Genomic DNA, 24,526 nt, shown 5'->3' with positions numbered 1-24,526 from the left:
TACCATCTTTTTCCGGAATGCAAAATTCTTCTTCTTGTGCCAAGGTTCAAAGTGTTCCTTAATGAAGTCAATGTAGAGTTTGGCGGTAATTTTCACTCCATCTGCGACTCTGGATGGTCCTGCCAGATCATTGCCAATGATTGCAGCCCAGAACATCACACCACCACTTCCTTGTTGACGCTTGATCTTTTGGGGACGTAGACCCTCATTATGGTACCATCCTCCCCTCCACCCAGCGAGTCCATCAAGGGTCGCTCGACACTCATCGGTGAACAAAACGGTTTTACAATTCACCTTCATGTTATCTGTTGCCCACTCCATCCTCTTTTTCTTGTGGATATCCTTCAATTGAGAGCGAACCTCTGGCTTTCCAAATTTTGCAATCGTCCTCAGGATACGGCAACAAGTTGATTTGGGCACATCAGGAACGCCAGCTTTTTCAAAAACTTGTTTGCTAGTTTCAAGTGGGTTACGGTGAACTTCTCTCTTGATCTTGCTCATTGTTCGCCGTGACAGATATGGTTTCTTACGAACTTTCCCTTTGTCAGAACGTCCGTTGCAAAGTTGAGGGTTAGTACAATATTGTTTTATTGTACGATGATCACGGTGTAATTCTTTGGCAATTTCTAAGGTGGAAATCATATTATAAAGCCTTTGAGCAATTTAGGCTTCTCAGTTTGACTTAAAGCACCTTTACGTCCCATCTTGCATATAAAGTTGGCACGTTGAAAAAAACTGCAAGTTACCAAAATGGCTACCGTTTCCTTGCTATTGCGCAGATCAGCTTAAAATTTTATACCTGCGCATGCATTAGTGTTGCCATATAACGTGCGAAGTTTCACGAATTGTTATTGAAAACTATCGGAGTTAGAACAAAAATATCGATTTGCACATAATTCTTGCACGGGATGTAATATATATATATATATATATATATATATATATATATATATATATATATATATATATATATATATATATATCTCAATGTATATATATATATATATATATATATATATATATATTGAGAGAGAGAGAGAGAGAGAGAGAAAGAGAAAGAGAGAGAATATATATATATATATATATATATATATATATATATATAGAAAGAGAGAGAGAGAGAGAGAGAGAGAGAGAGAGAGAGAGAGAGAGAGAGAGAGAGAGAGAGAGAGAGAAAGAGAATAGGAATTACAAATACAACATATTTCAGATGAAAAAATGTTTTTTCATTTTCTGGGAAAAGTTGTTCATTTTTGTTTTTATTATATTATATTATTTTTATTTTATAGGTTTATTCGAAGGAGACATCGAATTAACTGGTGTAAATCCCTTTGTAAGTATTTTGTTATGAATTCATCGAGCTTTTATTTATTCCTGACTTTTTGAGATTTTGGTAAAAAATAAACGATGTAAATTAAAAATCACATTTATCATTTATAAGAATAAACGGGACCTGCATACGCGTCTATAATTTATGAAACAAAAAAGAAAAACAAGAAAATTGGATTTTCGATGAACTTTTTAGATGAGGATTTATAATTCGTGTTATTTGGATTATTCGGACTATTGTTCTCATTTTTTAGCGTTAGTCTCGCAACGTTTCGATCGATGTAACCGGCCTCGGCCGAAGGTTGTGAGAATAACACCGAGATGAGTACAGTAGGTATTTATTTGCTCCCCCACCGAGCAAATTAGGCACAAGGCCAATTTTTAATGTGAGGAGTGAAGAGAGGGGGAAGGGAAAAAGGGGACCAGCTCCCGAAAGGTGGGAAATGGGAGCTGGTTAATGGTCAGGCATGTGGGGTTGTCCCCACATCTGGTCTTTGCTAGTCATAGCTTGCAGCATCTGCCGGAACAGATGGTATTTATTTGCTCCCCCACTGAGCAAATTAGGCACAAGGCCAATTTTTAATGTGAGGAGTGAAGGGAGGGGGAAGGGAAAAAGGGGACCAGCTCCCGAGAGGTGGGAAATGGGAGCTGGTTAAAGGTCAGACATGTGGGGTTGCCCCCACATCTGGTCTTTGCTAGTCATAGCTAGTCATAGCTTGCAGTATCTGCCGGAACAGATGGTATTTATTTGCTCCCCCACTGAGCAAATTAGGCACAAGGCCGTTTTTAATGTGAGGTAAAAACCAGCTCCCCTAAAAGTAGGCAAAAAGGGGGCACTCTGGTCACCAAAAATAATAATTGTCCCAGTATAGAGGGTTTCCCCTCCATTGACTGGTACAAACTATCTTAAGTGCAGTATCTGCCGGAACAGATGGTATTTATTTGCTCCCCCACCGAGCAAATTAGGCACAAGGCCGATTTTTAAAGTGAGGAGTGAAGGGAGGGGGAAGGGAAAAGGGGACCAGCTCCCGAGAGGTGGGAAATGGGAGCTGGTTAAAGGTCAAGCATGTGGGGTTGCCCCCACATCTGGTCTTTGCTAGTCATAGCTAGTCATAGCTTGCAGTATCTGCCGGAACAGATGGTATTTATTTGCTCCCCCACCGAGCAAACTAGGCACAAGGCCGATTTTTAATGTGAGGAGTGAAGGGGAAATGGGGACCAACTCCCCGGGGAGCAGGGGAGCTGGACGGTGACAACTGGTATGAAGGGTTGCCCCCACATTGACCAAGGTCTTATATGTGGGGTCGCCCCCACATATGGTCTTTGCTTGCAGTATCTGCCGGAACAGATGGTATTTATTTGCTCCCCCACCGAGCAAATTAGGCACAAGGCCGATTTTTAATGTGAGGAGTGAAGGGAGGGGGAAGGGAAAGGGGGGACCAGCTCCCGAGAGGTGGGAAATGGGAGCTGGTTAAAGGTCAGGCATGTGGGGTTGCCCCCACATCTGGTCTTTGCTAGTCATAGCTAGTCCTAGCTAGTCATAGCTTGCAGCATCTGCCGGAACAGATGGTATTTATTTGCTCCCCCACTGAGCAAATTAGGCACAAGGCCGTTTTTAATGTGAGGTAAAAACCAGCTCCCCCAAAAGTAGGCAAAAAGGGGGCACTCTGGTTACCAAAAATAATAATTGTCCCAGTATAGAGGGTTTCCCCTCCATTTACTGGTACAAATTATCTTAAGTGCAGCATCTGCCGGAACAGATGGTATTTATTTGCTCCCCCACTGAGCAAATTAGGCACAAGGCCGTTTTTAATGTGAGGTAAAAACCAGCTCCCCTAAAAGTAGACAAAAAGGGGGCACTCTGGTTACCAAAAATAATAATTGTCCCAGTATAGAGGGTTTCCCCTCCATTGACTGGTACAAATTATCTTAAGTGCAGCATCTGCCGGAACAGATGGTATTTATTTGCTCCCCCACTGAGCAAATTAGGCACAAGGCCGTTTTTAATGTGAGGTAAAAACCAGCTCCCCTAAAAGTAGGCAAAAAGGGGGCACTCTGGTTACCAAAAATAATAATTGTCCCAGTATAGAGGGTTTCCCCTCCATTGACTGGTACAAATTATCTTAAGTGCAGTATCTGCCGGAACAGATACTACACTTTTATCTTGTCACCCGGGCCCCGGAGGGCGTGCGGGCCAGTCAAGATGAGTACAGTAGTTCGAATATTCCAAATAATATAAAACTAGTGTTCCTGCAGTATCTCTTGTTATAAAATTGGGAGGTGACAGTAGTGAAATCGTTAACAACACGAGCTGACAACCTACGTATTCCAAGTTCGAATCCAGTTCATTCTATAAAAAACTCACTTTCACTTAGGGATTTTGGCAATCTTCACGTAGTAACTCCTCCAAGTACCCGATGTTTTTCTAGAAATAATTCTGATTAGATACACACGATCTTTCAAAACACTCAAAGATATATATTCAGTGCGTTTACAATAGGTGAATATAATAACCAGGGCTATGAAAACAGAATATTCTTTTCATTGTGTTGACTCTCGAGTATATATCCGACACAGTTAATCAACCGATAACCACATTACTCTATATAAAAACATATAAGATATTAACGGATACACACTCGAGAGTCAAAACAATGAAAAGAATATGCTGTTGTCCTAGCCCTAATAATAACTATTCTGGAACACGGGGTATCACTCCTCGCGTCGTGTATGACAAAGCAGGCACCAACATATTCTTTTTCACAGAAGAGACATTGCTAGCCTTTATCTGTTCTATCTTCACTTTCATGGCAAGTGCTCGACTGAGCTCCATTTTATGGTTTCTCTGAAAAACATTCATAACAAAAACTCGTCTAGGTACAACCACTTTCGATAAAACCTCTTTCTCAATCTGTACACCATGAACTAAGCTGAACTTAAATGAGCACAGTTTCTTTTCTAGAACTGCTCGTTTGTGGAACACAGTATTAGGAAGCTGCTTCCTGGCTATCTATAACATTTTTTTCAAATCCAATGTAAACAAATCCTTGTTAAGCTGCCCCCTTTAATAATCAATTACATTTATTCACAACATTTCGATCGATGTAACCTCCGACCGTCTTCAGGTGTATCCGGTCGAACTCGGGATTATAACTACCGAACTCGGGAATCTACACAGAATTTCGAACAGAACCATTTATTTACTTCAAGGAGTAGTATGCTCTCGTTATGTCAGCCATAACTAGATTGAAGTCCCAAGTAATTCGCGATTGTATTTTTCGGTCGCATACACTGAGGACTGAACCTTCAACCTTCAGAAGAATACCACTTTATAATTGAAGTTTTCCAAGTACTTTAACCATTGCGCCACGGGTTCAAAAACGTAATAATCAACTCCAAATCTACCAGTTACAACCAGCGTTAAAAAGACCCTTGATATCTTACCGTCTACTTGTCCAAATAACATTTATCCTCGAGTGGTATTTGGGCATTGATAAATGGTGACTTGTATATAAAAAAGACGTACCCTCCAAATTTTCGTAAAGAACAACAATATAACACTTTTCCTTGACTATCACTTTGTTCCCAATGAAACAAAATAGATGCATAATGTTATGCTTTCAAATAACCACCAAAGAGGTATGCCTCCAAAAATGTACAGGGGGGGGGTCTGAAATACCGCGGTTGGTGTTTCAGATCCGCTCAAACATATAATTCTTGCTGTTAATGTAGTTTCGGGAATAGGAAAAAGTCAGAACTTTTGGAGATATCGGAATCGGAAAAAAATGTGTCTACGAGGGGCGTGCAATAAGTAATGCCCCTTATCCACTTCCAGTTGTCTTATCTAGCTGAAATTTTGCACGTGCAATGATTTATATCTCTACAAATTACAAATTACAGCTCTGAACTTATTGTGGTTTTTGTTTTACAGGTGTTTGAACTGAGTCAGGTATGAAATAGAGCCTGTTGAATGTCGAGCAGTGATCCGGTTTTTGTATTTGAAAAGACGCACACCACAGGAGACTTTTGAGAAAATAAAAGAAACTTATGATAATAATACCCCATCATATGACCTTGTAAAACGCTGGAATCGTGAATTCAAACATGGCCGGAAGTCTGTGGAAACAGCTTCCAGACCTGGTCGCCCCCATCTTTCTGCCATTGATGAGGCATCTGTCCGTCAAACTGAGTCTGTCATTTTGGAAGATCGGCGCATTACTATTCGCCAAATAGCCCAAGATTCAAGATTAGTACAGGGTCTGTTGAAACTATCATCCATGACCATTTGCATGTGCATAAGGTGTCTGCCAGATGGATTCTCAGGTTGCTCACACCATTTCAGAAGTGAGAACACGTCGAGTGCTCGAGGATGAATTTGGAGATGTGCCAAGAAGATGAGTCAAAGTTTTTCAAAAGACTGATTACACAGGATGAAACGTGGGCCCATCACTATGATCCAGAGACCAAAGCCCAGTCAATGCAGTGGAAGCACTTGGACTCACCACCTCCAAAGAAGGCAAGGGTGCAGCCCTCCGCTGACAAGGTCATGCTCACAGTCTTCTGGGACCAGGACGAAGTAGTGATGACAGATTTCCTGGCAAAGGGTACCACAATTACAGGAGTCTATTATGCTTCACTTTTGAGGAAATTAAGGGAAGCTATCAAAATCAAGAGGCGGGGCAAGATCAGCAAAGGTACCCTCCTCCTGCAGGACAACGCTCCGGTCCACAACTCGCATGTCGCCAGATCAGAAGCACGGGCGTGTGGTTATTAAATCCTTCCCCATCCTCCCTACTCTCCTGACCTTGCACCCTCCGAGTTTCATCTCTTCCCAGTCATGAAGTTGCTTTTGAAAGGAAAGCGTTTCCCAGATGATGCAGCCTTGATTTCTGAAGTTACGTCGTGGTTGAAGAACCAACCTGGGTGTTCTACAAAAACGGTCTCCATGAGCTGCATCAAACGATGGGAGAAATGCATAACTCTGGGTGGTTCCTATGTAGAGAAAGACTAATAACTGTGCCAAGTTTCGTTGCTCTACTGCTATGGTAAGTGGGTCAGGGGCATTACTTATTGCACGCCCCTCGTATTTTCCTATGCCAAAACCGATTCCTTTATTTTTTTTTATTTGGTTTTGTTTAAAATAAAATCTTATACTGCTGGTAATGATAATAAGACAATAAATATTTGTTGATTTTAAATTACCAGTGAAACTAAAATCTTGCTCACAAGTGAACTTTTACGTTTGAGAAAATATATGTGTTTTTACGGTAATTGGGTGAAATAACTTTAGAGTTAAATATTTAGAGATTTATAAAGAACCGGAATCGGAAAGGGTAATTTTATCGGAATCAGGAATTTATTACAGAATCGATAATTGTATCAGAATCGGGAAAAATATTGGAACTGTTCCATCACTTATGTATCTATAAAGTGTTTTTAAGAATACATTTTTGTTCGTGGAAGCCGTTTACCTTTTCCTGTTTTACGATAACGCAACACTGTCTTATTTAATAGCAAAAGTTTGAAACTTTTTAACGTTCTTTTCGATTCGATTTGAAGTCTGGTCCAAGGACAGGCCAAAAATATTCTTATTCTCAGCGAGTTGGACTCGGTATTCAATTTCTCTTACTCTCTCTCTCAACCATTTCTTACTCTCTACTTGTACCCAAAATTAAACGAAATTTCCATGAGCAAAATTATTTCCAGAACTTCCCGTCCAGCTTCTCAGATGACTATAACATGGCCGTTTTCAAGTGCAATGTAAACAAGTTTTTGTTGAGTCTTCCTCTTAAATAATCAAGTTCTACCCAGTTTCCGCCATTACTGATCATTTAACACCCTTTGTTATCCTCGAGAGGCTTTTAGACATTGATAAACGGATACCTTCGAATAAAAAAAAGAAAAGCCAAAAGAAAATGTCCGTAGGTGAAAAGTTTGTTCTAAAATCTAATCAATATTATTTTATTTTGCGAAAATCCATCCATTTTCAAATAAAATCAGACCTTTGTTAATAAATTAAACAAACCAGCTGTTTTATCGATAAGTTCGATCGTATCATAAAACGGTCAACTTCTAATCACTTGTTTGCAGAGTATACAAGATGAAAGCTAATCTACAAGTTAATAATATCTGAAAGTGTTTTCTTTTACTTTTTAGCTCGGCTTATTTTCTTTAATCATTATTATTTATGACCACCATTGTCACATTTATGCTATAACCACGAATTACACCTACAATCACAGTGACATGTAACGACGTACAGTATGCATGAAGATATATTAAAAAATCTACATATAAACTTGGGTGTGAAATTTAATGGATGACAGAAACATTAATATGCTCCGTTAGTCTGATACTCGCGTCGATTTCGACATATGAAGTCCGCCACAACTAAGTTAATCCGATCTCCACACAGACGATATGTTTATAATGTCTGAGGCTTTGTGCAGAACCAACTACACGTTTGGATACAATATAGATATACCTAAACGTTGATTTCATGAAAAAAGCTCCTTTCTTAACTGCACGCCTGTGGAACTCTGTTACGCTTTCCTACTTTCCAACTGACTACAATATGGTTGTCTTCAAGCCCAACGTAAACAAATTCTTGATGAGCCCCCCCTTAAGTAATCCAATTTACAAAATTTCCATTACTAACGATGACTATGACATGTTCCCCTTGACCACTGTACACTAATTAACCATTATCCTCGAGTGGCCTCCTCCGGGTCTTGATAAGTAGTGAGTCTTTGTAAAAAAAAAATCTTTTAAGGTTTTGATTTAGCATTTCCTGTAGTGAATTTTGGGAATCAGTATGCGCATATTCCATCTTGGACTATTGCTCTTCAATTTGCCATTTAGGATTTTCTTGAGTGTTTCTTGGCTGATTTCGTTCTTCGATTCGTTGTAAATCTTCTTTCATGTTTTTCAGCCATCCGACATTTGTGTTGTGGTCTTGTCGCTCTTCCCATATCTTGCTCCAGTAGAGTTTTGTTTCTGTCCGTCCGGGTGTTCTGTTCTTGTCCTCTCCCGTTTAAAACTGTAAAATTGGCTTTCAGTGTTTCCAAAGGGGTATTTTGATTTGTGCTGTTCCAATTTGTATATGTATCGTCTTAATCTTCCTTCTTTTCTGTTTTCTTTTGGTTTAGTTCTTTCTGTTTCTTGCTTAGTCTCTCCTTTTATATTTAAACTGTTCATATTTTAACTGCTCTACCCTTTTCTGTTTTCTTTTATCTTGTGTATCGCCTTGAATTATTTTTAAGTTTGTTGAGCTGGCTTTCCAGCCTGAATTCCCATCCAGGTTTTTTCGGTCCATTTTTTTTTGTCCGTTTTTTTTTCTACTGCAAATTTTATACCTACCGTCTTAGCAGGTGTATACAGTCTCTAATGGTATCTGTTGGAATGTATCTGAGGACTTTGTTCAAATTTTCTGTTTCTGCTTTTAATTTCTTCCACTCTTGGTTAATTTGGAGTTTTTTTCGTTCATAATTTCTATGATGTTTTCTACTTTTATTTCATTCTCAGTTCTGTTTCGTAGTTCTCAGTCTCCACGTTCGCAATGTTTAAGTTCTGCAGGTCTTCTATATGTACGATTTATACGTGTGGGGATCCGTTGAGGAATGTTTCTTGGTCTGTTTCATTATTTATCTTTCGTTATATTTCCATACGTACGGAATAATCACGTTGACACACCGGTTTTTGTTAGATCACTGAAGTTAAGTAACGTTGAACCTGGTCAGTACCAGATTATTGACAAATTTGGGAATTCCAGGCACTGTCCGTAGGAGAACGTCAACACCTCTCTGCAAGTCGTCATCTTCCCTAACGGAGATGTACATGTGACTGAGGACCGATTGTGAATTTCATACTCTCACGGAACTTCCTCTTTTGGAGGAAGCCAGTTAAACACGCATAGGGTTACTGCCGTTTCCACATTCCATATTTCCATTAGTTCTAGATTTGAAAGCTAACCTTTATTAAGAATAACTTTCGCTTGGTCTGCGATTATTTGTTCCGTTGTATTGTAGTCCGTAGGCATATCCCATAACTTTTTCTTCCGTTTCCGATAGCCTCGTTCTTTTGAGGCGACTTCTGTAATAGCATTCGATTACCATTTTATTCTTTTTTACTGTCGATTTCTTCCTCCGGCTTTTTGGTCTATGTGGTTAATTTTGCTGCCCTGTGCTTCATCTCTATTATTTTCGTATCTGAAATTAGAGGGGATATTTACCCGTTCGGTGCCTATGATATTCTTCTTCCTGAAATTAAAAGAACCAACAACGATAGGATAGACCCCCGAATCCCCACGCTGACCACTGAGGGAGCACCTATCGATCAAGACTAACAGATCTTTCTTTTGATGTAACTATTTGAAATATTTTTCACATTGTGGTGTTTCTGGCAACACCAAGCTCAGCATCGTTGTACCTGTTGTTCTATCACAGAGATAGTGTTTACCTCTCATCTAGAGAGATATGATGCACACGCACATAAAGGGACGCATAAAAGAATAGGACATATACACACACATACGCACACACGGATTTAAGTGAGCGCTTAGATTAAAGTTTTTCGTATCCCTTCCAGTGAAAAACTAGAAGATGGGTTCTCCTTGTATGAGTGAGATAGAGTAATTGAACGGTTCATGACAACTACTTCGGTCTCTTGTGTGTGTCGAGCTGGATTTTTTTCATTAGCAATTTTAGCATTTTGTGTTTTACGAAATGTATCTTATTATAATTTTCAATAAGCACAATAGATTCACGTTGACTAATTCCGTCTCTTTGTTCCGCGTAGCCGAGCAAGAATTAAGACAAGTTTTAATCGTGCATGGGAATAAATAAATAAATACATTAAACTAATTTGAGTGAGATAGAGTAAATTAAACGGGTTATAACAACAAGGATGGAGTAATGTTGCCACATCTGGGCAGGAGCTGCTAAAAACAGCCTATCCTGCCTTGACAGAGTACAAACTAGACTTCGTGGCCTAGTGGGGAATGCCCTTTTCTCTTCCCTGCAGCCTCTCTCCCACAGAAGAGACGTTACGAGTCTTTGTTTTATTGTTACTTCCTTGGCAAGCGCTCGTCTGAGCTCCAATCCCTCGCCAATCTTTCACGAAAACACCCGTCTAGCTGAAACCAGTCAAACATTTCCCCCACTCTTTAACTGTGCCAAACCCAAAAGGTAGATTCCATGAACAAAATTTCTTTCTTAGAAGTGCACGCCAGTGTAACTCTCTTCTGTCTGTCTGTTTCTCACCTGACTACAACTTGGATGTCTTCAACTCCAACATAAACAAATTTCTGACGAACCGCCCCCTTAAGTAAGACACTTTATCAAATTTCCAATACTAACGATTACTACGATACTATCCCATTGATTACTGTACATGCAATACCCTTATCCCCGAGTGGCTTCTGACCCTTGATAAGTGGTGACTTCCATGTAAAAAAAAAATTAAATAAGATAAAATCCAATTCTAAAATATAAGTGAATTTCTTGGACAACATTCAAGGTTGTTGTTGTTGTTATTATTATTATTATTATTATTATTATTATTATTATTATTATTATTAGCAGCAACAGCAGCAGCAACAAAAGATCTGATTGGGGACCTGTGGTGTTCTCTGGAAGCTGAGTGACAACAAGGCTCCCGAGACGTCCAGCTCTCTCCACCTCCATCAATAGCATTTGCAAATAAATTTGCGTCATCACAACAGCCGCTTACCATTGATTTCTCGATGGCAGTAGCCATTAGTCTATACTGGAATTTGAGTAGCACTAAGCCTCCCCAAGGTCCCAGTTCTCTTCGTGCTTGTCCAGCAGAGATCTGGTCATTCCATAGTAGTCTAAGCCTTTGGATGGTTTTAGTTGGATTTTTTTCCTTGAACACCAGGTCAATTCCTTTGACTTTAGACATTCAAGCTGTATTCACACTATCGCCGTTCCTAACAGGCAAGCCTTTCGCAAAATTGGAAAAGAAATTGTCTTGTTAATCTGATTAAGCCATTTATGGTGGCTTTTGTTTCAATTACAATGGGAATCACCTCGACTTTCTTACAGTTCGACGTGTTGGCATTGTATTATTGTTTCATAGCAGTCTCAACTTTCTGAGTTTTTTAGTTTTTAATTTTTATCACTACTACTACTACTACTACTACTACTACTACTACTACTACTACTACTACTCACTCGGAGTAGTTACACAGTCTATCATTAAAAATTTCCTTTTGAGAATAACTTGTGGTATTCTCTGGAGTCTGAGTGACAAGTCTCCCCAGATTTCCAGTACTAACCTTTGCAGATTTTTTTTTTACATAGTCATCACCACTTATCAATGCCTTGAGGCCACTCGAGGATAAGGGTTACAGAATGTACAGTAGAAATTGGACAATATAGTAATCGTTAGTAATTGAAATTTATAACTTATATGGAACGGCTCATCAAAAACTTGTTTACATTAGACTTGAAGACAACCATATTGTAATCAGCTGGAAAGCAAGAAAATGGAAGACAATTCCATAGGCGTGCAGTTCTAATAAAGAAGCTTTGCTCATGAAATCTACGTTTAGGTTTAGACACAAATAAAGAGTGGGGGGAATTATTGATAGTGATTTCTGCTAGACGGGTGTTTCTTGTGAAAGTTTGGCGAAGGGAACCATAGATTGGAGCTCAGCCGAGCACTTACCATGAAAATAACGATAAAGCAGAGATAAACTTGCAACATTTTTTCTGTGAGAAAGAGGTTACAGGGAAGAGAAAAGGACATTCCCTACGAGACTACAAATTCTATTTTGAACTCTATCAAGGCAGGATAAGTCCTTTCTAGCAGCTTCTGCTCAGATGTGGCAACAGTACTCCATCCTTGGACGTACCTGGCTCTTATATAGATAGAGAATTGCATCAGCAGTGAGATATCTATTGGATCGATACAAGGATCCTACCATTTTTCCAGCGGCCTTGACAACGGATTTAATGTATGTAGCTTGTCAAAACATGAGGCCTCTCCAAGACGAGAGCCATTCATTTCAGTTGATGCCAGATGGGGATCAGAGCGTTGATGATGTAAAGATAAAAGCTTGGTTTTAGATGCAATAAAAGTAACCAGCCACTCCTTTTCCCATTGTACCACATGCTCAAGATCAGAGGAGAACTTGGTCGTTTACGGTGTTAGATGTGCATAGATAGTAGTGTCATCAGCATAAATGTCTACGAATGATGTAAGGATGTGATTTGGAAGATCATTAATGTAGATCAGGAAGCGAGTTGGGCCCAAGATGGACCCTGAGGGACTCCAGCATTAATACTGAAAGCTTCTGATTTCTATCCATCAACCACTACTCTTATAAACCTATCTTTTTTCTTTTTTTTTTTACAAGGTGATCACCACTTATCAAGGCCCGGAAGCCACTCATGGGTAAGGGTTATTGCATGTACAGGACGTTAGTGTGGGTATTTAATAAAAGTGTCTACTTAAGGGGCCGGTCATCAGGAAGTTTTTTACGTTGGACTTGAAGACATCCAGGTTGTAATCAGGTGGGAAGCAGGCAGATGGAACAGAGTTCCACAGGCGTGCAGTTCTTAGAAAGAAGCTTTGTTCATGGAATCTACGTTTTGATTGAGGCACAGATAAAGAGTGAGGAAAATTTTGAAAGTGGTTTCAGCTAGATGGGTGTTTTTCGTAAAAGATTGGCAAGGGGGACTAGAGATTGGAGCTCAGCGAGCACCTGCCATGGAAATAACGATAAAACAAAGATAAGCTCGCGACGTCTCTTCTGTGGGAGAGAGGTTGCCGGGAAGAGAAAAGGGAATCCTCCACTAAGCCACGAAGTCTATTTTGTACTTTGTCAAGGCAGGATAGGCTGTTTTTTTGCAGCTCCTTCCCAGATATGGCAGCAGTATTCCATCCTTGGACGTACTTGGCTTTTATAGAGATAGAAAATTGCATCAGTAGTGAGATATCTTCCGGAGCGGTAGAAGGATCCCACCATCCTTCCAGCGACCTTGGCAACAGACTTGATGTACGTGTTCCATTTCAGATCAGGAGTAAAGGTCAAGCCCAGAAGCTTGTCAAAACATGGGGCTTCTCTTAGACGAGAGCCATCCATTTCAATTGATGCCAGATGGGGATCAAAGCGTTGATGATGTAAAGATAGGAGCTGGGTTTTAGATGCATTAAAGGTAACCAGCCACGTCTTCCCCCACTGAACCACGCACTCGAGATCAAAGGAGAGAGAATCAGAGAGAACTTTGTCATTTACAGCCTTTGATGTGTTGCCATAGATGGTCGTGTCATCAGCATAAATATCAACGAATGATTTAAGTATGTGTTTAGGGAGATCATTGATGTAGATCAGGAAAAGTGTTGGGCCCAGGATGGACCCCTGAGGGAATCCAGCATTAATACTGCAGGCTTCTGATTTTTGTCCATCGACTACTACTCTTATGAGCCTATCAGAGAGAAACGATTTAATAATAGAGAAAACATTTCCAGTTATACCATAGCTGGAAATCTTGTGAAGTAGGCCTTTATGCCATACCTTATCGAAGGCCTTTGATATGTCAAGAGCAATTGTGGTAGATCTTGCAGAACGGAAACCATGTTGCATGTCACAAAGAAGGTTATTTCTATTGAGGTGGTTGACTATTTCTCTATTTAATATGGATTCCAGCAACTTACTCATAACACACAGGAGACTTATTGGTCTGTACTGAGAGGGAGATGACTTATCACCTGAGTTCTTAAATACCAGGCATACTGATGAGGTTTTCCAGGGTGTTGGAAAGCACTTCTCCTTAAGGCAACGCTTCAACAGTTTCGTAAGTATGGAAGCAAGTTCTGGTTGAAGCTTTTTTTAACATTATAATTGGGATGCCGTCAGGGCCAGTTGATTTACAAGGTTCTTGATTAGCTTGGCGACCTCATGCACAGATATTTGTATGTTACCTACCGTATTCTATATTATAGGAGGAAATATGGGGAGTTGATAGCCTTCGTCGCATAGGTTAGAATTAGCTGCAAAGTTCGGTCAGGTCTGATACTATAGAGGACACATCCTTTTTAAACATGGAATGCAGAGGTAGATCAGATATGAATGTACGGAAGCTATTCCAGTCAGCCATGGAGTATCGGTATACAGTACGGTGGAGGGGTATGTTTGGGGACTTATTACATTTCATTTTTATCTTAACTGATACGATGGAGTGGTCGGAAGATCATAGAGGAGAAAGAACGGAACATGAACATAGCTCAGGGGAAGTGGAGAGAAAACTGTCTAGAAGGCTTGCATACTGACCTGTAGTATCGGGCACACGGGTGGGCTCGCAAACAATCTGAGTGAGGTTATAGGCAATGTCAAAATAATGACAGAACCTCCCCTCATCATCTGTCTTATTTGAGTGGGTCAGCCATTCCACGTTATGGATGTTGAAGTCACCACAGGTGTGAATGTTAGCCGAAGGATATACAGACAGGATGTGGTCTATTTTCTCAGATATACTCTTAAAGATAGTAACTCCGCTCTTATGGGGCTGATACAGGGCAAATATAAGTGTAGTGGTGTAAGCAAGTGCAACCCGGAAGCACATATAAGGTAAATCAGGATCTTCCTTAGAGATATCCCTGCCACATGGGAAGCCATCTTTAATGTAGGCACATATTCCATGCCCATGACGGTCTTGGGGGTCAGATTTAGATGTTAAGTTAGCGTATCCGTTAATTATGAACTCATCTAGGGAAGTGGTCGGCCCTATTCCAGTTTCGCTTAGAAAGAATATCTCTGGTTTCGTCTCCTGTAATTGTGTTTCAACCTCTGGAAAGTTGGAACGTAGACCCCTGATGTTGGAGAAGGAGACATGGTGGTAGGGGTCTACGTTGGAAGATGGGGTTCTATGTTTATTCGAGTTTTTTTTTTCTGAAGATATTTCATGTTGAGGTTTTGGGATTTGTGGAACAGGTCGGCATACTTGGTTAGAGCAGGATAGAGAGGGAAAGTAAGAGAGAAAAGGACAGGAAATTTGTTTTATGTAGCACATGATAAGGTAAAGCCGTAACAATTACCCACTAGTATGGCATTGAGAGGCCCCACCAGAGACTACTGCATGATCCAGAATCCATTCACCAAATGGCAATACAGCAGCCCCAGTACTTTGCACTTGCTGATAGGACAGCCTCCTTAGCGGTTAATCTAAGGTTCGGGTCCCTGACTATCAGGCGGATAACGTCAGCCCAGATGAAACGTTTACCTCAAGCACCCTTACTAGTGACATGGCCACAAGGATAGACATAGAGACAGAAAAATTTCCGACATCTCAGACTACCGTTCACGAAGTACTACCGATCTGGGAAGCAGCTTTTTCTTCACCCTTTGTCAGAAAAATCACTCATTGTAATGAGGACTGAGGGACAAAAAAGGAGAAGCGAGAGTTACTGGAGCTGCCGATAACACATCCACTGCATTATCTGCTCTCCATTTGAAAAAAAAGGGAATAGGTACGAGGGACTTATTTATATCTATTTAGTATAAGTCCAGTGCTAAATTATCAATTCAGGACGCTGTTTGATGATAATCTCCCCTCCCATATTCATGTGGGGATGTTTTGGCGTCATCTATCTCGATTTTGAATCATTCGAGCTTCACCTCATAATTAAAATCCAATAATTAACTTTTATCAATTTGTGGAGTCGGCTTAATTTTTGGTAATTTACATTTGATGATTTAATAATTGAGAAGACATTTCCAGCTATATCATAGCTGGAGATCTTATGAAGTAAATCTTTATACCATACTCTATCAAAGGCCTTTGATATGTCAAGAGCAATTGCCCTAGAAAGGAAGCCTCCGTCGAGAGATTCGCTAATCCTATGAGATATAACTGTAGATCTAGCAGAACGGAAACCATATTGCGTGTCAATAATAAGGTTGTTTTTGCTGAGATAGTTGATTACTTCTCTATTTAACACAGATTCCAGCAACTTACTCATGACGCACAAGAGACTTATTGGCCTGTACTGAGAGGGAGATGAGCGATCACCTGAATTCTTAAATACAGGGCATACTGATGAGATTTTCCAGGGTGATGGAAGTCTTTTGAGTACCATAATTGGAATACCGTCAGGACCGGTTGCTTTACTGGAATTAAGGTTTTTGATTAGCTTGGCAATATCACGTACAGATATTTGTATATTACATAGCATGTTTTCTGATACAGGAGGAAATATTGGAGGGTGGCAGCCTTGGTCGCAAAGGGTAGAATTAGCTGCAAAGTTCTTGGCAAAGATTAATTTGCTTTATCACAACAGCCATTTACTATTGCTTTCTCGTTGGCAGAGACCATTGGTCTTCATAGAAATTTGGGTGGAAATAAACCTCTTCAAGATCCCAGTCCTCCTAGGTCTTTCCATCTTCCTATACCCTCAATTATTTGATAGACGCAAGTTTAAAAACGGGTGGTGGAAGGTAGGACAGTAGAGGGATTAACTTCGAATTATACAGTTTCAGTTTTCATGATTGCATGTGATGTTCTTTTGGTTTAACAGCTGTACCATTTTCTATATGTCCAGCCCGTGCCTGTAGCCCATGTGTGTTAGTCTCTACATTCAAGGGGTTTCCTTAACATTCCAGCCATTTTCATCATTGTTATCCGTTGTATCTTCTCAGCCATTCCTCTGATTCCAATCTTTCCCATTCTTTTTTCAAAGTTTTTCGGCATTGTTCCTAATGCTCCTACTATTAGTGGTGTTATCTCGATTTTCTTCATCTTGCAGAACCCATTGAGCTCTTATGTCAGTTCCGTGTATTTGCTCTGTGTCTCAGTCTGTTTGATCTTCACTCTGTGGTCTGCTGGAAGGGCAATGTCTACTATTTGACAGGACTTTTCCTTCTTGTTAACTATTATGACATTTGGTCTTCTTGCTTGGATGGATTTATCCGTTTGTATATCCATGTGCCATAGAATTTTGTGACCCTCATTTTCAAAAACTGCTGCCGGTTTGTGCTTGTACCATTTGTCAGTGTTCAAGATGCAGTTGTCCGCATAATTCCCAATGTTTTGCCTCCCCACTTGATTTTACCTATTTTTATATTTTTTTTGCTAGTTTGCTACATTCGCTTATTATGTAGTTTATTGTTTCATCTCTTTGTCCACAGAGTCTGCATTTGTTGTTTTCTTGTGTCTTGTCGATCCTTACTTTAATGTGGTTAGTTCTGATTGCATTATCTTGGGCAGCTGTTATTAAGTCTTCAGTTTCTCTGTTTAGGTTTCCTTTTTGTAGCCAAGTGTTTTCATTAGTCTCGTCTTTTGTCATCGTTATGAATTATCAGTGTAGCTGTTTCCTTTTCTATTTTTCTTTGCTTGGTTATCCATTGTCTCTCTTTTTCTATCTTGTTCATTTTTTCCTGTGTCTCTTGTGATAATTATTTTTTCGGTGTTCTGCATTATGCATTTTTCTGTCTGATTCTGTTTTTTTATTTTTTTGTGTCATTTACACAGTCTCCTATACTGGATTCGATTTTTAATGTGGTTAAAATTCAGCTCCCCAAAAAGAGGATCTCTGGATAGAAACAAAAATAAAATTGTCTCAGTCATGAAGGATTTCTTCTCCACTGACCGAGGACAGAAAAGGTGAAGTGTAGCATCAGAACAGATACTACACTTGTTGAGGGATATCATGGCTATAATGAACAGTAATAGTGAGAGGGAATCACATTGGAAGATACCTCTTTGTATTTTAATCTCAATTATGTATTGTCCATCAGCTGCCAGTTCAAGTCTCCGTGGTTTCATTGCATTTTCAGTCAGATTGATAATCATGCCTGGAGTTTTGTACATTCTCAGGCATTCTATTATCCAGACTTGCAGGATCCTGTCATACGCTTTACTTATAGTCGATCCATGCCATGACTAAACTCTTTTTTCTACTTTTGACCTCTGCAGGATCATTTGGTCTATATATAGTAGATCATGTTTTTCTTTTTTTTTCTTTTTGGCATCGTTTTTGTTCCTCGGGAAATAGTCCGCGATTATGAAGGGAATAATGAATTTGTTCCCTCAGTGGTGCAATTAGTATTTTCCACGTTGTAAGTAAACAGGTTATATGCCTGTAGTTGCTGGGGATGGTCCCTTCTTCTGCGTCTTTTTGCACCAGTTAAGTTCTACCCTTGCTCATCCATTCTGACACATATGCTTCCTGGATACATGTTTTCACGTACTGAATTAGCCTTTCATGTGGTGGTGTGAATTTTTAAAACCAATATGCATGTATTCCGTTGTGACCTGGTGTTCTCCATTTTGCCATTTTTCGTAGGATTGTCTTGAGGCTTTCCTTGCTGATTTCATTCTCTGTTTCTTCTTCGATTTGTCGTGACTCTTCTTTCATGTCTTTCAGCCATTCAGCCATTGTGGTCCTTTTGTTTTCCCCATATCTGGCTCGTAGCATTTTTGTTTTATCGGATTCGCTTGTTACTAGGAGTTCTCACACGATCATCAGATTACTCACTTGTGCTCCTAAGAGTTAGTGTAATAACAAATCCCCCCCCCTCCAGATATCTAGTACTCTTAACCTCTTTCGATAAACTTTGCAAATGAATTTGCGTTATCACAATATCTGTTTACTATTGATTGATCACGGGCAACGGCACTGGAATTTGGGCGGTAACAATGTCCCAGTCCTCTTCGCACTAGTCCAGCAGAAGTCTGGTTAGTGCTTTCTTTCATCGGTCTTTCCATCCTCCTTTGTTCTTCACAACTATTTGGAGCAGTGAAGTTGATGCTGGCACTAAAACTTTTACTTATTTATTCTTTTGGGGGAAAGCTAACGTATGAGTATACATTTTCAGCTTTATTAGTTCCATGTGACGTTTTTCTTTTTTTACTTCTGTTGCTGTTTCCAATTAGCGTTTTTAGATCATATGTATTAGTCTCCGAATTCGAGGATTTTCCTTAATATTTCAGCTGTTTTCATTATTGCTATTCATTGTATCTCCTCAACCATCTCTCTGATTACAATATCTTTCATTCTTTTCTCAAAGTTCTTTTTGGATTGTTCCTAGTGCTTATACTATTATTGGTGTTATCTTGACTTTCTTCATCCTCCATAGACCTTTAAGTTCTTCGGCAAGTTCAGTGTATTTGTTTCGCTTTTCCGCCTCCTTGATATACACCCAGTGGTGTGCTGGTATGGCGAAATCTAAAATTTGGTAGGACATTTCCCTCTTGGTAACTATTATCACATCTGGTATTCTTTTTTGGATAGGTTTATCTGTTTATACGCCCATGTCTCATAGGATTTTATGATTTCCGATTTCAAGTACTGCTGTCGGGTTTTCCTTGTATCATTTTGCCGGGTGTTCAAGATGCAGTTGTTTGCATAGTTCTAATTATTATTATTATTATTATTATTATTATTATTATTATTATTATTATTATTCACTGGGAGTTTTCACACAGGCTGTCAGTAAAAATTTAAAAACCTGTGACGTTCCCTGAAGTCTGAGTGAGAACAAGTCTCCTCAGATGTCCAGTACTAACCACCTCTTTCGATAATTTTGTAAATTTGTTTGCGTTATCACAACAGCCGTTTACCATCAATCTCTCGTTGATAGCGACCACTGGTTTTTACTTGAATTTAGGTGGCAAAAAAACCTTCATACTCATCGTGGAGGTCTAGTTAGTGCTTTCTCTCCTCGGTTCTTTCCATTCTTGTTGACCCTGTCGATTATTTGGCATGCGCCATCTTATGCCGATATTACAGTTATTTTTTTGGGAGAAGGTAACTTACAATTATATGGTTTCAGTTTTCATGATTCCATGTGGTGTTTCTCTTGTTTTACATATATAGCAATTTTTATATGTCATGTGCATTAGTCTCTAAATTCAAGAGTTTTCCAGAATATTTCAGCCGTTTTCATTATTATCCACTGTATCTTCTCAGTCATCCCCCTGATTCCAATCTCTCGTATTCTTTTTTGAAAGGTCTTTGGGATTGATCTTAATGCTCCTATTATTTGTGGTGCTATCTTAATTATCTATATATTAATAGGATAACGTGTGTGTTATTTATTTATTTTGTGTGTCACACTTACATCCGAGTGACTGTCGTTTAATTGTTATGGACTTCTATTTCTTGTAATAAGTAATTTTACCAAGAATTCTTCATAAGTTTTGGTTTCGGTTATAGCTGATGGCGCTTAAGTTATCCATTTTTTTTTTTAATAATTTTGAATTCTTCATAAGTTTTGGTTTCGGTTTCGATTATAGTTCATGACGCTTAAGTAATCTATTTTTTTATAAATAATTTTACAAAGAATTCTTTATAAGTTTTGGTTTCGGTTTCGATTATAGTTTACATCTATTTTTTTTATAAATAATTTTACCAAGAATTTTTCACAAGTTTTGGTTTCGGTTTCAATTATAGCTGATGGCGCTTAAGTCATCTACTTTTTTAAATAAATAATTTTAACAAGAATTCTTCAAACATGTCTTATTATAACACGTCTCCGGGTAATATTAGTTCTAGTCGTCTTCAAGTCTAATGTAAACAAGTTCTTGATGAGCCATGCCTTTAAGTAATCAAATTTACCAAATTTCCACTACTAACAATGACTGCAATATTGTCCCATTGACTACCGTATCGTCATTAACCCTTATACTCGAGTGGCCTCCGGGCTTTGATAAATGACGACTCCTTTGTAAACAAATATCAGTTGTAGAACTAACAACGGTGTGTAGAGTCCGTCTGCTTCTCTTTCTCTCTTTCCTTTTTCATTTGTAACAGCCGTCGTCATAATCATGATGGGTGTAGATTGTTTTCTTTCCTCTTTGTAAATTAACACTAATTTAAAGTTAATCAATATTTATTTTAGACTAGACTGGGTGCCCGTCGTTGCCCGGGTGCTTGTAGGTGTGTGTTGAGCAAAAAAAATACAAATACAAAGTTCTAGTAGGCAGGCAGGCTCGAACCAGTGGCGCGAAGGCGGAAAAGAAAGTTGAGGTATGTATAAGGGTGTTGGTTGAACAAAAAGAGGGAAATTGCAACAAAAAAAAAAAAAAATAGTCGTAGTAGGCAGGCAGGTAGGCTCGAATCCGTACTGCGAAGGAAGAAAAGAAAGTGCCCCCCAAACATGACACGTTAGCTGTTGTGCCCATCGCCAAACCGGAAGTGAAACAGTTTTAAATTAAGGCTAGACAATCCAATCGAAAAGAGGGGGTTACTTTTGAAAATATCGGCGAAAAAAACGACCCCCTCCTTGTAGAAAAGTGCCCTGTGGATAGTGGAGGAATGAATGTTTTTGGCCAATTTTTCGATATTTGTCGTTCGAACGGTCGAGCTCCAACATGATACCGATCTCGTGAAAATTTGTCGCCACTGTCGAAAGTTTTTGCGATACATACATACATGCATGGTGATTGCAACGTCTTGTCAGACGAGTGCCACTCCCTCAGACACTTAAATTCCATGAGCCCAAAAATGACTTCTCTCGCCACAGGACCATTTTTATAGACAAATCCCTGAGGGAGTATCTATACAAAGATGATGTTACAGAGTCTTAGCTTTGTACGACAGCTAAGTCTCTCTCTCGGTTCAAAATGTTGAGATCCAGCAACAAGCAAGAGCAAGATAGCCAGCAACAAGTTAAACTGCAGACCAGCTGAATGCGGCTACTGGTCTCTCACTTTATGGTTTTAAAAAAAAAAGGGCGAATGAACCCTTTTTCAGGGTCAACGGCCAACTAGCACCGTGTGGGTTTGTGTGTATGTATGTGTGTGTTGGGGTGGAGAGGGCTCATGTAAGCCGTGATGAAGGCAACCTTTCTAGGAGAAGCAAATCTCTGATTCAAAAAACCATAAAGTGGGAGACATACATGCATACATACATACATACATACATACATACATAAATTCAAACATACATTTAAACAGACAGGTGAGATTTATATGATAGATTTATAATTTGTTTTCTAAGTAAAATGCTCCATAGAAAAAACATTCAAAGGGAAACCGCATCAGAAATCTTTACAAAAGATGCTAAATTCTTCCTAGAATATCGAAATATCGTCATATGACTTGATGTGCAACTGGAACACTGGCAACAGATGTTGGCATTTTGTATCTTTTTCAAATACATCCCGCCATGTAATAATCTGTGTATAATAGACGCTATGGGGGAATCTTAATAATCAGGTGAAAGATTACATACCGCTGTATTGTTTCTTTCAAGTTGTTTATTTTGTAAACTCTACACGTGGCCAGAGCAATATTCGTGAACAATAACCATCAAAAAGAACAGCGTATTAAATTAATGTATAACAGGAGGTGTACATCGTAACAGATCCGCCTCCCGCTTTTTAAAAATTTCACGTCATGATAAAAGAACACAGCAAGGAGGAATCAATAACGAAACACAAAAGACGTCACGGAATTAGAACTTAAAATCATCTTAATTTTCGTCTGTTTCATAATAAACTGTTACAAGTATGATAACCAGTTAAAATTTGTAAAAAACATATGTTATATCATTATCTGCTTTATTCTGTTAAAATTAAATCAGTTGTTCAACTTATTTAAAAAAGGTAATTAGGTCCTTTATTTCCGAGAGGGGGAAACAGAGGAAAGAAGAGTGAATTTATTTGTTTTGATTATTTCGGCCGTTTTATTCCATCACTATACAAGAATATCTCATCTATTATATAAATATCACCTGTCTGTTTAAATGTATGTATGTATGTATGTATGTATGTGTGTGTCTGCCTAAAACTTTCGACAGAGGCGACAGATTTTAACGGGACTGGTATCGTTTTAAAGCTCGACCATTCGGACGACAAATATCGAAAATTTGGCTAAAAACATTAATTCTTTTACCTTCCACTGGAAACTTTTCTACAAGGAGGGGTCGCTTTTTCCGCCGATATTTTCGAAAGTAATCTTTTCGATTGGATTGACTAGTCTTAATTTAAACCTTCGCCACTCCCGGTTTGATCATGGACGCAACGGCAAAGATATCACGTTTTTTTTCACGTTCTTTTCCTCCTTCGCTGTACGGGTTCGAGCCTGCCTTTTCAAGAAATACATAATGTAATATAATAAACGGTTATAATATAAAAGTTTTTCTCGGTTTAAAATTTCATCTTGAAAATAAAACAAAACTTTTTTGAACAGCTTTATTCATAATAATAACGGCTTTTTTTTCTCTTAAATGTTACACTTCGGTTGAATAAAATAAATTCACAACGCTTTTGTACAGAGATCACATGCCACTTGTTATGAAATCATTGTTTGATGAAACCCTACGTTATGTTTGTATCCTTTTAGAACCGCAATGCAATTGGAAACAAGCAATATTTATGGCCGAGACGTGTCGTCCCCTACAGCATCTCTAGACATTTTTGTAAGTACATTTTATTCTTTGCCTTTTTTAGATTCTCAGTATCCTCAATAAATGATGAACAGTTTCAAATATTCCTTCCTCATTTTGTCTATTTTTTCTTTCTTTCTTCTTTTCTGTATATCTTGTATTGTCTATTTTTACATAAATGTCTAATCAATAAAAGAACCGAACCGGTAACATCTTGTATGTTATTAGGGCAAACAATGCCTGCTTCATCTGATAAAGTTCAGAGCTGCACGTATACCCCAGTCATGGGAATATTACATTCAGCGCCTGCCATTCTTAAATGATCATGCAGCTGGTACTGGTTCGGTTCCGCGTGATTTAACGAGAACCGATGCTCCAACGCGATTATGCCGTACCGATGTATAATAAAGCGAAACTATTAAGCTCCGTACACGATTCGATTCGATGGTATTATGTTGGTATATCTGTTTTTAATAATATATGCCATACTCAATTAAGATAAATCAACTTTGCTTTAATGTCGCTATACACAATCCTAATCAAACATTAAATAGAAATATCAACAGACTATATATATATATATATATATATATATATATATATTTAGTAATGTGATTGATAATTTAAAATTCAAATTCAAAATAAAAATTAAAAATCTGTTTCATAAGAAGGAAAACAACAAAGTCAATAATTTTTACGATCGTTTCGGAAACGATGTTATTATTGCGATAGACATTAAGTCATGGACAATAATTTTGACATATATATATTTTTTTTAAACAAAGTCTCCTCATCAACAAAAGTATTGGGTGGGTTTATCTGATAAAGAGACTTTGTTTCAAAA

At 38.7% G+C, this 24,526-nt stretch overlaps 1 protein-coding gene across 1 annotated transcript in view; it reads left to right on the top strand.

The window, feature by feature from the left end:
* Positions 1-24,526, top strand: part of LOC145294210 (hatching enzyme 1.2-like) — a 57,004-nt gene that overhangs the window by 12,900 nt on the left and 19,578 nt on the right. Inside the window, exons 3-4 of the mRNA XM_080141320.1 lie at positions 1,290-1,333; positions 23,640-23,715. Of these exons, the coding sequence (XP_079997446.1) occupies positions 1,290-1,333; positions 23,640-23,715 (120 nt within the window). The remainder of the gene's footprint in view (positions 1-1,289; positions 1,334-23,639; positions 23,716-24,526) is intronic.

The sequence above is a fragment of the Euprymna scolopes genome, chromosome 15 (assembly GCF_053919585.1).
Source record: "Euprymna scolopes isolate OS-2025 chromosome 15, ASM5391958v1, whole genome shotgun sequence".
NCBI classification, from domain to species: Eukaryota; Metazoa; Mollusca; class Cephalopoda; order Sepiida; family Sepiolidae; genus Euprymna; species Euprymna scolopes.
This window is presented reverse-complemented; position numbering and strand designations above follow the sequence as displayed.